The 12,132-nt window shown below is 31.1% G+C and overlaps 1 protein-coding gene across 1 annotated transcript in view; it reads left to right on the top strand.

Annotated features, from left to right (window-relative positions):
• The first annotated feature begins 408 nt into the window (after positions 1 to 408).
• Positions 409 to 12,132, top strand: part of LOC110101364 (alpha-xylosidase 1) — a 30,165-nt gene continuing 18,441 nt past the window's right edge. The window contains exons 1-2 of the mRNA XM_020829233.2: positions 409 to 767; positions 1,570 to 2,252. Of these exons, the coding sequence (XP_020684892.1) occupies positions 571 to 767; positions 1,570 to 2,252 (880 nt within the window). The 5' untranslated portion in view covers positions 409 to 570. The remainder of the gene's footprint in view (positions 768 to 1,569; positions 2,253 to 12,132) is intronic.

Below are 12,132 nucleotides of genomic sequence, written 5' to 3'. Positions count from 1 at the left end.
TTTGTCGGATTTCAATAACATGTTTACACATTTTCTCTCTATTGTACAGATATTGTGTATAAGAGGGGGAAAAAAACAGACATAAACATGTGATTGGAGTCCGGACACCATCCGAACTCTGCACGTAATAATTTTTCCTCTTTGACCTATAAATGAAAAAAATATAAAGCATGTGAAACATGCGGGTATGAAATTGTGATACAGAGGGACAAGTGTTTTATTTTTTATGATATTTAAAATTTTAAATATTATAAAAATAAATAATAAAATTTAAATATTAAGTTGATAAATGAGAGTTTTGAATAACTTGAAAGGGGCCGGATTCTCCGAGACTAACGGACTGATTGAGGTTTTTATAAGAGAATTTCTGACTAAAACGATTTTTTGGTAACGTTACTGAAATCCACAGCATCACGTGCTCTACGCTGCAGCGGTCCATTTTCATCATAGATCTTGTCCGCTTTCTCTCTCTCTCTCGAACTCTCTCTCTCTCGCTCATAAATCAACCGGCCAGTTAACTCTGCAAAGCCCATTACGATTTTCATTGGCTTGTAGTGGAGGGGAGAGAGAATGCTCTTGCTCTTCGTTGTGCTTCTCTTTCTCTCGAAAGGTTGCCTTACTGTTTCTTCTCAGAATATTGGCTATGGCTACCGCTTGGTCTCCCTTCAAGAGAATCTTGACGGAGGAGGGCTTATTGGACATCTTCTACTGAAGAAGGCCACCTCCACTTATGGCCCTGATATTCCTCATTTGAGGCTTTTTGTCAAGTAAGTACACAGCATATGCTGTAAAGTTCTAGCTAAAAGCCCCTTTTTCCTTTTTTTTTTGTTTTTGTTTTCCCTTTCTATTTGATGTGCCCAGACATTGCTTGGTTGATCTCACATGCGTTCCACAAGCTCTTAGATTATACTTTATCTTTTATTTTACTCGCTTAATCTGAAGGTTCTAGACAAATTTCCTCCTTTTGGATAAGGTTTTTTATTTTATTCATTTTCGTGTTCTTTGTTTTTTTTTTTCGATTTCATAAATTTCTGATTTACTCTGAGGAATTCAGCCCCTCTTTTGATTATATGCATTATTCAATTTTTGAACGATGTTTTTTATGACTGGGGTTCAAAATTTTCTTTTCTTTAATCTTTTTATGGGTTTACTGGAGCAGTGCTTTTATGACCAGGATTCAATTTCGTTTTTTAATAGTTTATCGGTGTACTGAAATTATATTTTTTAATGCTTGTCTGACATGTTGGATTCATATCATCTTATTAAAATTTGTTGTTTGTTTGATTCTCTGACATCTTAGTATTACAAAGATATAGATGCAGGTTTCAACCATTGTCTTCTATCTAATTTTGTTTGCCAGCTTTCCATCGTTTATGTATGTTGATGGCTGAAAGAAATGGGGGAAATGAGAGATCCCTAATCCCTTATAGCCAATGACATTGAATCTAACACCATTTGATAACTTGCTCTGACACAGCACTACAATCTACTTAGATTGTTCCATTCAATTCTGAACCAAACAATCTTTTTTGGATTCTCCTTCTCAAAAAAAATTTGGATGTTATGCAGACATGAAACTAGGAACCGATTGAGAGTTCACATAACTGATGCAGAGAATGAGAGATGGGAAGTTCCATACAACTTGCTTCCAAGAGAGGAACCTCCACCACTAGAGATTCATAATCAGAAAACCTCAGGCTTTCCCTTCACGGCCTCAGAGTTCTCCGGCGAAGAGCTTGTTTTCAGCTACATATCAGATCCATTTGGGTTTGCAGTTAAGAGAAGATCCAATGGAGAGACACTCTTTAATTCAACCACTGAGGCCGAAGATCCTTATGCCTCCCTTGTCTTCAAGGACCAGTACTTGGAGATCTCCACTAGCTTGCCTAAGTATAGTTCACTCTATGGTTTGGGGGAGAATACACAGCCTCGTGGGATTCAGCTTCAGCCAAATGATCCTTATACTTTATACACAACTGATATTTCTGCCATTAATCTTAACAAGGATCTTTACGGCTCACATCCGGTGTATATGGACTTGAGGAATAGGAATGGAGAGACTGCTGCACATGCAGTCTTGCTACTTAACAGCAATGGGATGGATGTTTTCTATAGGGGAAGCTCTCTAACCTATAAGATCATCGGAGGAATATTTGATTTTTACTTCTTATCAGGGCCAATGCCTCTCGATGTCATTGATCAGTATACTTCTTTGATTGGCAGGCCAGCTCCAATGCCTTACTGGTCTCTAGGTATTATCACATCTTTACCATGATTACTTGATTTATTAAGAAAAAAGTTTCGTTTAATCATTTTTCTGTTGATATTACAATGGATGCTTTTAATGATCATTTTTATTTTTTATGAAAATTTTTCCTGTTGTTTTGAAGTGGTTAGCATGCATCCTCTTAAGAAATTGTGAATTTATCACCTAAATATGGCATGCTTGCCTTGGAATTCATTTTTGCTATTAACCCCCAAAATATATCTGAGATGGATTTTTCTCATCCTAATAGGAGAATAACTATTGTCTTCCAAATTTTATTTTTTCTTCTAATTCATTGGATATTCTTTAAAGTAAAGGTTATATCATTCATTATGAATTATAATTCAATAATTACTTGATGATTGAGTTTCAGCAGATTTTACAATAATTTAATCATCCATTGAACGTGTGCGAAACATAAGATTGATTAAATGACATGTTGAAGCCATCTTTAAAGTTTAATTTTATCTATGTACTTCACTAAACGAAGTCATAAATTACCCTCTAACTATCTTCAACAAATATTGTATTTAATTTAGAAGTTTCTATGCTTTAAAATTGTAATTATCTTATCAAGCAATTTGAACACTCGATTAAGAAAAATGATACTCATGATATATAATAAAAAGACCTTAAAAAAGTTTGAAATCATGGAATCCACTATTTTTTGATGATATTTAAGGGAATCCATGATATATATATATATATATATATATATATATATATATATATATATATATATATATATGTGTGTGTGTGTGTGTGTGTGTGTGTGTGTGTGTGATTGTGTGTGTTAGATATTTTGAAACAAAGCTGCATAAGCTTCATCATTTTAATTTTATATTTTTAAAAATATTATAATATATAATGATGATAAAAAAAATCATATTTTGCAAAATTCATGTTTTTACCATTTTCATTTAGATTCATTAATGTAACACATTAAAACGTGATCAAATTAATTTGAAGTTAGTTTTATATTGTTTATTTATCTTGAATGAATATTATTATAATGGATCAAGCTTAAAATGAATTTTTACAAATAAAAAATACATGATAGCAAGTTAACCATCAAATTTTGTGGCTAATGAAATATAAGTAATACACTTGGATAAATGTGGAGGATAATATGATAATAATCCAAAAGAAAAAAAAGCATATAAATGGCAATGCGGAAGTTAAAGGGAAAATATAGTGTAAATAGGGTGAAGTAAAAGGCAACATTTGACGAAAGAGTTGATGATGTAGAAATGACGAAAGTTTTTGACTTAAGTTATAGTAAGGGAATCTTTAGTATAAATAAGAAGCGGTAAATTTCTTGTTTTTGTTTTGCCTATTTTATTTTCATTTCATCTTTTTTAATAGCATAAAAGTTGAATTAGATTGTTAGAATTCAGAAAAGTGTAAACTTTCTGTGCTCTAAAAGCATCATAAAGCATACACTCTGCATCAAGAATTGTAAGTATCATGCTACAAAGACTTTGATGTTCATGCTTTGGAGCATTTTGGCCTGCTTCACTTCAAATTGTGTTTTTTCGTGCTTGAAAGCTTATATATATGCAAAGCTCTTTTAAAAGATTATTTGTCTTTGGTGCTTTTGCATATGTTTCTAATAAGGTTTCGACTTTGGAGTATTTGGAAAGAAGGTTTTAGTTGTGAGGTGATTCCTAATTTTGAGCAACTTGTGAGTGTATATATAACTTGTGGAAAATTTCTACTGCTTATTCTTTTGTTTATGCTAGTTGCTGTAAAGTTCAAATAAGGAGTCTTTAACAAAATCTTAGAAATTTTGTTGCTTCAGTAATTGGTCCAATATTAGTTGGAGAAGATTTTAATATCATTTTGCATGTTGAGGAAAAAAAAGAAGGTGATAAGATGTAATAATCCAAAAGTTTCAAATGAATTTATTTGGAAACATGAAAATATGATCCAGCAGATAAAACATGAAAATATGATCCAGCAGATAGCGTCGCTGCCCTGGGCTGGCGAGCGACACGACTTAGGGCTGGCAAGCCTCACAAAGTTGGGTTGGTGAGCATCGCGCCCCTGGATGGCGAGCGCCGAGATGCTGGGCTGACAAGGGTAGTAGTGCTAGGAAATGCAGTTGCAACATTGAATGCTCTGTTCTATAGAAACTTTGGGAGCTACATGTAGCATAGCGGTGCTGAATCTTGGGCGTCGCAGTGTTATGAACTAAAAATATATATTTTTTATTTAAATATCCCTACTATCCCACCACCTCTCCCCTCATTTCACATTTATTATCGAGGAAGGAAAGAAAAGAGAAGAATAATAGAAGGGAGAGAGAGGAAGGGAGAGAGAGAGTCTTCCATAGCTTTTTCATCCGTCGCTTTTGTTAAGAATTTTGTTCTAATTGATGTAAATGATTAAACTCTTACTTCTGTTTTTGATGGATTTTGATTTCTACAATTGTATCTTCTTTTAAATCAATAAAAAGGTATTTTCTCCTTATTTGTTGAACTTTTTCCATGCAACTTTTGGTGTGATAGACATGATTATTATGAGCATTTTGACAGTAATATTATTACATTTCACCAATTAAATTAATATTTATGATTTATTGAAGTTAATGAATAGTATATAATTTTTCCTACATTTCATAGCTTATTGCATTTCATATTTGATATTGAACTGAATATAAAAATTAATAGAATTTATATGTGATAAATGCAGCATTTGTATATAAGCAAAGAATGCTGGCTATAAATCATATAATTAATACGGGTTGACTATTATAACATAATACATTGTATATGAGGGTGGGCTGATGAGCTTTTCTTAAAATAAAAGAATTGTGGTGTAATCCTAAAAGCATGTATATGATTAACTGATTACGCTGATGGATAAAGAGTGACAACTCTTCATTGATTTATCGAAAAATGTCTGTGAATTGATTTAAGATATATGAGTAATGATGGTAAGATAAATATTGTTGATCAATTGATCGATAGTTGAGGTTAAACTAAAGAGTGATAACCAACTGGTAGATTGTTGGGGTTAAATTAAAGACTGATGATCAATTAGTCGATGATTCATATTGAATTTAAGATTGATGACTAACTGGTGGATAGTTGAGGTTAAAGATGTTGAAAATACCTCATAAAACGTTGAATATCATGCTTTGTTGAATTTCATTTTGATAAGCATACATGATAACATACATAATTGCATTCATGATATGATGGATATACAAATAACAAATACGACAAATGATAGATAAGATAGATAAGCTTGATGATAGATGTGACTGATGATTGATGATATATAAGATTAATAGCTGATAAGACTAATGACAAGTGATATTGATTGATTTATGATCAGTATTGATAATGAAGATAATCGGCATAATTGATAGATTGAGACGTGATATAAAAAAAGACTAATAAATTGACATAGGTGATCGGTACAAATAATATATATTGATTCATAAATTTTCTTATATGATTTACTACATATTATTTCTCTTTTTATGCATTGATTTAAGTGGTAAGAATTTGGTTACTTGTTGGGCTATGTAGTTATTATGTTATTTTTGCATGATTCTAGGCTAGGGTAAGGAGCCTACAGAGTGAGGTTAATTGGTGTGTGATGATTTAGATTTTATTTCCCGCTATTTAGTTTTATCTGTTATTTTATAGTATATTGTTGTTGACTATTGTATATATAATTTTGAAAACTTGATAGATATGTAAATATTTAATGATTAATAATATAATTATATTTTTGATAAACCCTTGTGGGGCCCAGGAAATCTATTATTCATTATGTAAAGAGGAATTAAGGGGGAACTAATTAGGAAAGGTTTTTTCAGGTAAATGGGGTTGGTTTGGTTGGAAGAGAATTAGGAAATGTTTATTTAGGGAATGAGGGTTGATTTGATTGGGAGGTAATTAGGAAATGTTTATTTAGGGAAAGATGGATGATTTTATTAGGAGGGAATTATGAAAGATTTATTTAGGAAAAGATGGCTAATTGGAATTCGGATTTGAGAGGGAAGTGTGAAGGTTTATATTAGTGTTAATTGGTTGATTTTATTTTCATTATGTGATTGTGTTTGCTGTAGTTTTTCTTTGAAGTTGTTCCTAACAACGCCTATGATTTTTGGGAGAACCGATATACCTCTTAAATAGTAGATCAATTGTATCTTTAATTATTTGTTGAAGAGATAATAAAAAGTTAGCTCTAATATTTGGTTCTTGCATTTTATTTCTTATCTGCTTATTGTTTTTATTTTCAAGATGCATCATATTGATATCAGAGCAATGTTTTGAAGAGATGATGGCAAAAAAGGTGGATGCATTGGAAGTAGGGGTGTCAAAATTGGGTTGTGGTTCGGGTTCGAGTTGAACCCGAAACTGACTCGACACTATTTGACACGACCCGAACAGACTCGTTTTTGCAAAAAAGTCATAAAATTCAACATGGAAGGAATGTCATGGAACCACGAACGTTGTTGTCCCAAAAGGAAGGAACGTCGCCGAACATCATCGAAAGAGGAAGGAACATCGTCGACCCTACATGAAGGAATGTCATTAAACATCATCGAAGGAGGTGAAGGTCGTTGACCCGAGAGAACGAATGTCGTCGAAGGAGGTGAATGTTGTCAAAGGAGGAAGGAATGCCGTCAAGGGCAGTGAACGTCGTCGAAGGAGGAAGGATTGCCTTCGAAGGAGGTGAATGGAGTCGAAGGAGGAGGGAATGTCGTCAATGGAGGTGAACGTCATCGAAGGAGGAACCGAGGAAGGCAGAAGAGCGACTAGGGCTCGTGGGCGGAAGCTTATTCGCTTATATGTCGGATGAAGACGGTCAAAATCAAGTTCAAATTGAGTTTTCGGGTTGACCCATACCCAACCTGATATTCAAATAGGTCAAAAATTGGGACCCGAACTCTAGCCGTTCTTAAATCGTGTTAACCCTAACCCCAAAAATTCATGTCAGGTTCGATTCAGATTTTCGTGTTGTGTCAATTTTTGGCACTCCTAGTTGGAAGGCGAAGCGGAGCAAATCAAATCCGGGATGGAGAAGTTCTCAATAATCAAAAAAAGATTTTCAACCATGGAGAATCGGATGGAGTGCCGATTTGAAGGGTTGGAGTATATGTTGCTGAAGCTTATGGAGATACAATCTCAACTCCACCGGCGGTTCCGATTGCTAACCCTAACAAAAATTTGATTGGGATTCCTTTTGTTGAATGTGAACAAAATTAAACTAATATAATAATGGACACTGGTTTCGCTTTTAAATATATTAATTAGTTTCTTTTATTCAAATCTGCATAGCTTAATAGTATACAACCCTGAAAGATAGATGAATGTTCTATTATCGATTTTAAAAAAAGAAACTATAGTTTATTTTTATAATCAGAAACAACATAGTGAATATGCAATTCATCTAAAGGGTGAAGAGAATATTCATCTATCAACCCAATAAGGAAAGTAAAATAACTAATTTATTTTTATAATCAATTACATAAGGATATTCAATTCACCCCATGGGTATGCAGAACATCCATTTAGCTTTCGATTATGAATTTAAATTATATATATTTAAAAGACAAGTATGTGTCCTCATATTCTTCCCCTATCTTAGAAAAGAACTAAGGTTTATTTTAATTCTGAGTCATAGACATCCTATAAGGGCAAGATCCTATAGTTAATTACATCTCCTAAGAGAATACTCTCGATTAAAATGAAGATTAAATAATTTTAAAAAATCATATAAATCTAATAAAATGCTTGGGTTATGAAAATTTCAATGTATAGGCTTTAAATTATAAATCTCTAATTTGAATTTAAAATTTTGAATTTAGAGATAATAGGAAAGATGTGTAGAAGGAGAAAATGTGTACAATCTTGGCTTATGCCTATTTGGAGTGGGTTATCAACTAATACCCTTGGAAACAATCAATTTATGCATGCAATATAGGGCGTCTCTATCCTAGGAATCAATGAGATGTAGTTCACAATATTTTAATCAAATGGTCTACAATATGTTTACAAAACTAATTGAGCAATGCGAATGATGCATGAACAACAATTTATAAGAAAAATATTTTATTCATTATCTTAGCATACAGCCCAGGGTCTGCAAGAATGTATGGTGGGCAATTTCTACCTGAACAAATCTGATTTTCTACATTTATGAAATATAAATATAAATGTTCTTCCTTATCATCATCTGACTCCTAATTTTCTATAGAATTCCGAAAGAGAACACCCTTCAGAGGAGGGATTATCTTTTGGAGTCTTATATACATATATATATATAAGGCATGACATTTAAATCTTTACAACTCAATAATAATATGCAACTCAATTTATGTATACTGTATACATACAATGCCACTTTACATTTATTTTTATAAGCCAACTTAGATACATTCTACTTTGCTTTTCTTTTGCAATAAGAAGAAAATAATATGGATGCATATACAATGCATGTATGAATATGAAACATATATAGTCAATTTGAAAACTTAATTATGCATGCCATGATATGTACAGTATTGAAAGTAAGCAAACATATCAAGGATACCCTCAAAGAAAAGGGTCTGCCTTAAACTAAATACACTGCGGCCTAACCTAAGGCTAGAGTCAGTAGACCCAACAAACAAATTCTAGTGTGTAAAAAATATTATGTGTATTTGATATGTCCTCGAAGGTTTATTGCTTAAGGAATTTGGTTTGTTGAAAGCCAATAAATTTTTAATTTAAATTTAAGTTTTTGTGTTTTGATATTTTAGGATTTATTTTATGGCGGGTTTTAATTATTGAATTTGAGTGATGATTGATTGTTTAGGGCTTTGAATTGTTTTAAGTGTTTTTAATGATTTGGGTGAATATTTAATTAAGTTGAATAATAATTACATTTGTTAAACAAGAGCTATGACATTTATTTCATTCTTCGTAAGGCTAAGTCAATAACCTCGTAAGTTTGGGTTACCCAATAATTATCTATTTATTTAAGTTTGATTATTCATTAATGATTTTGATTAATCCACTTTACTAATTATTTTTCTTTTATTATTGAATTCTTAATGGTTCTTTAAATTGAATAACAATTTCTTTAGCTATTTAAATTTGATTGATTGGTTAATTATTAATTTATTATTAGTCATTTAGGTGGAGTGGTAATTCTCTTTGAGTTTATATGATTTGGGCTTTTATAGAATTAATTATTAATTTACAAGTCCAGCCTTTTAATTAATGAATTAATTGGGTGAATTATTTAATGAATTTTATAATTTTAGTGGTTGTATATTTAATTTAATAGGACTTTTGATATCCTTTATTTAGCATTTAGTTTTGAATGGCCTGAACTTTAGAATTCATTTTTATGATTTAATATGAATTCATTAATAAGTTTTATTTTTTAAAGTCTTGACAAATTGGGTTCATTGATATTTGATTATTCAATTTTTATTTTATTTTATTAACATATTACTTTATTACATATATTATGATTAAAAAAAATAAAAAAAAGGCATTTCTAGGTTGGGTGATAAATCAATGCTACGAAACTCCAAAGTTTTGCACTAATGAGTAAAATCCTAATCACTAGTATTTATTGTGTTTGAAATTTAAATACAGGGTTTCTAGAATGATCTATGGTTTAGAGGAGTCATATTCATGTGCAAGGCTTAAAAGACCTAAAAACCTAAGTTTTACAGAATTTATCTCACCGGAGTAAGTCAACGGTGCAAGCCGGTTGTAGCACCTCTATTTGGATGAAATGGATGCGACTGATTTTCTTAGCTTTACCTTCAATTAGATCCGTCATTATCTCACAACTAACGTGAAGAGATAGAGAGATGTGTTAGAATTCAATACATTGTAATTTATACATGTATGTGTTTATAAAATTTATGATAATGTTTGAGAATGACTATACACATATAAGTACATAATATCACTTCAAATGGCTCACTTTTAAATAAGTTCACAAAATTAAGCAAAGTACTTCATTTACAACATCTAATTCATAAATGGTGAAAATGCAGACGTATATAATGCAATATTTGAGCACAAATGTGCTCAAATGCAGATTTGAATAAAAGAAACTATTTAATATGTTTAAAAGCTAAACCAGTGGTCATCATTACATTAGTTAATTTTGTCCATATAAGGGACCACCATGGAGTATAGGGAGAGATTTGAGTTGTGAGAGTGATGTAAGTGACTTTTATTACGTCCGTCGCTTTTATTGAATATCCCAAAGAAATTAATTAGTCTATCCTTTTTTGTCCGTCGTTTTTATTTCAAATTTTATTCTAATTGATGTAAGTGATTAGACTCTTTTATTTTCAATGGTTTGATTTTTACAATTTTTATATCCCCTAAATTAATAATAATATATTTTCTCCTAATTTATCAAATTTTCACCTTATGACATTTTATGATTCTTATGAGCATTTTGACTGTAATATTATTGATTGCACTGGGTAAATAATAATTATGATTTTTTTTGAAATTAATAAATAGTATATGGATTTTTCCTGTATTTCATAAATTATTATATTTTTTACATAATATTGAACTGCATAGAGAAAATAGTAAGATTGATATGTGATAAATGTGACATTTGTATGTAAGTAGTGAAGATTGGCCGTAAACACTTTAATTAATACCATTGGTTATTAAAATATAATATCCTTTATAAGAGGGTGAGCTGATGAGTTTTCCATAAAATAAAAGATTTATGATGTAATTCTGGAACTTAGCTTGAAACTGATTGACTGGTTACACCGATAGGTAGATAGTTATGACTTTTCATTGATTTATTGAAAGCAACTTATGAATTGATTTAAGATTTATGAGCAATGATGGTAAGATAAAGACTGATGACCAAATAATTGATAGTTGAAGTTAAATTAAAGACTGATTACAAACTGATTTATAATTAGGATTAAATTAAAGACCGATGACTAACTCGTGGACAATTGGAGTTAAAGATGTTGAAAACACCACATAAAAAGCTTGATGTCCTACTTTGTTGAATTTTATATTGATATGCATATTTAATGGCTTGTATAATTGCATACATGATATTGGATTTAGAAATGATAGATATGACAAATAGGATTGATAACTGATAAAACTAATGATACATGAGATTGAATCATTTATGTTCAGGATTGATAATGGAGATAACTGATATAATTGATAGAGTAAGATGTGATATGAAAAAGACAACTAAATTGACATAGGTGACCGGTGCAGAGAATATATATTGATTCATAGATTTTCTTACATGATTTATAACATATTGGTTCTATTTTCGTGCACTAATTTCAGTGGTAAGATTTTGATTACTTATTGGCTATGCGCTCATTATTTGATTTTTATATGATTTCAAGTAAGGGTAAGGGGTATGCAGAGTGAGGTTAATCAGTGAATGATGGTTTAAGTTTTGTTTCCTGTTATTTGGTTTTGTCCATTATTTTGTAGTATGTTGCTATTGGTTTTTGTATATATTATTTTGGGAACTGATAGATATATAAATATTCAATAATCAATAATGTAGTTATATTTTCTGCTTATATTGAATCTTGTGAGTTCTGATTGATGATTAAAAGATAAAATGATGTGCAATTCTTTTGATTTAGACTCAGGACATGACATGAACTTCTAATGTGATTAAGGACCTTAAGGAGTATGCTGATTCTCTTCTTGATTTTGTGGATTGGTTAATGCAAGTTATATTGGGAATCATTTTACTTTGATTAATGGTCAAATCTATAAAAAAGTTGATAGAATATTATATAAAGCAGAACAATTGAAGTTGAATAGAAAAGCTCTTGCTTACAATACATTTCTCTCCCTTGGCCATTAGGATTCTCTCTCTCT

This window comes from Dendrobium catenatum, unplaced genomic scaffold, assembly GCF_001605985.2.
Source record: "Dendrobium catenatum unplaced genomic scaffold, ASM160598v2 fragScaff_scaffold_853, whole genome shotgun sequence".
In the NCBI taxonomy this organism is placed as follows: Eukaryota; Viridiplantae; Streptophyta; class Magnoliopsida; order Asparagales; family Orchidaceae; genus Dendrobium; species Dendrobium catenatum.
This window is presented reverse-complemented; position numbering and strand designations above follow the sequence as displayed.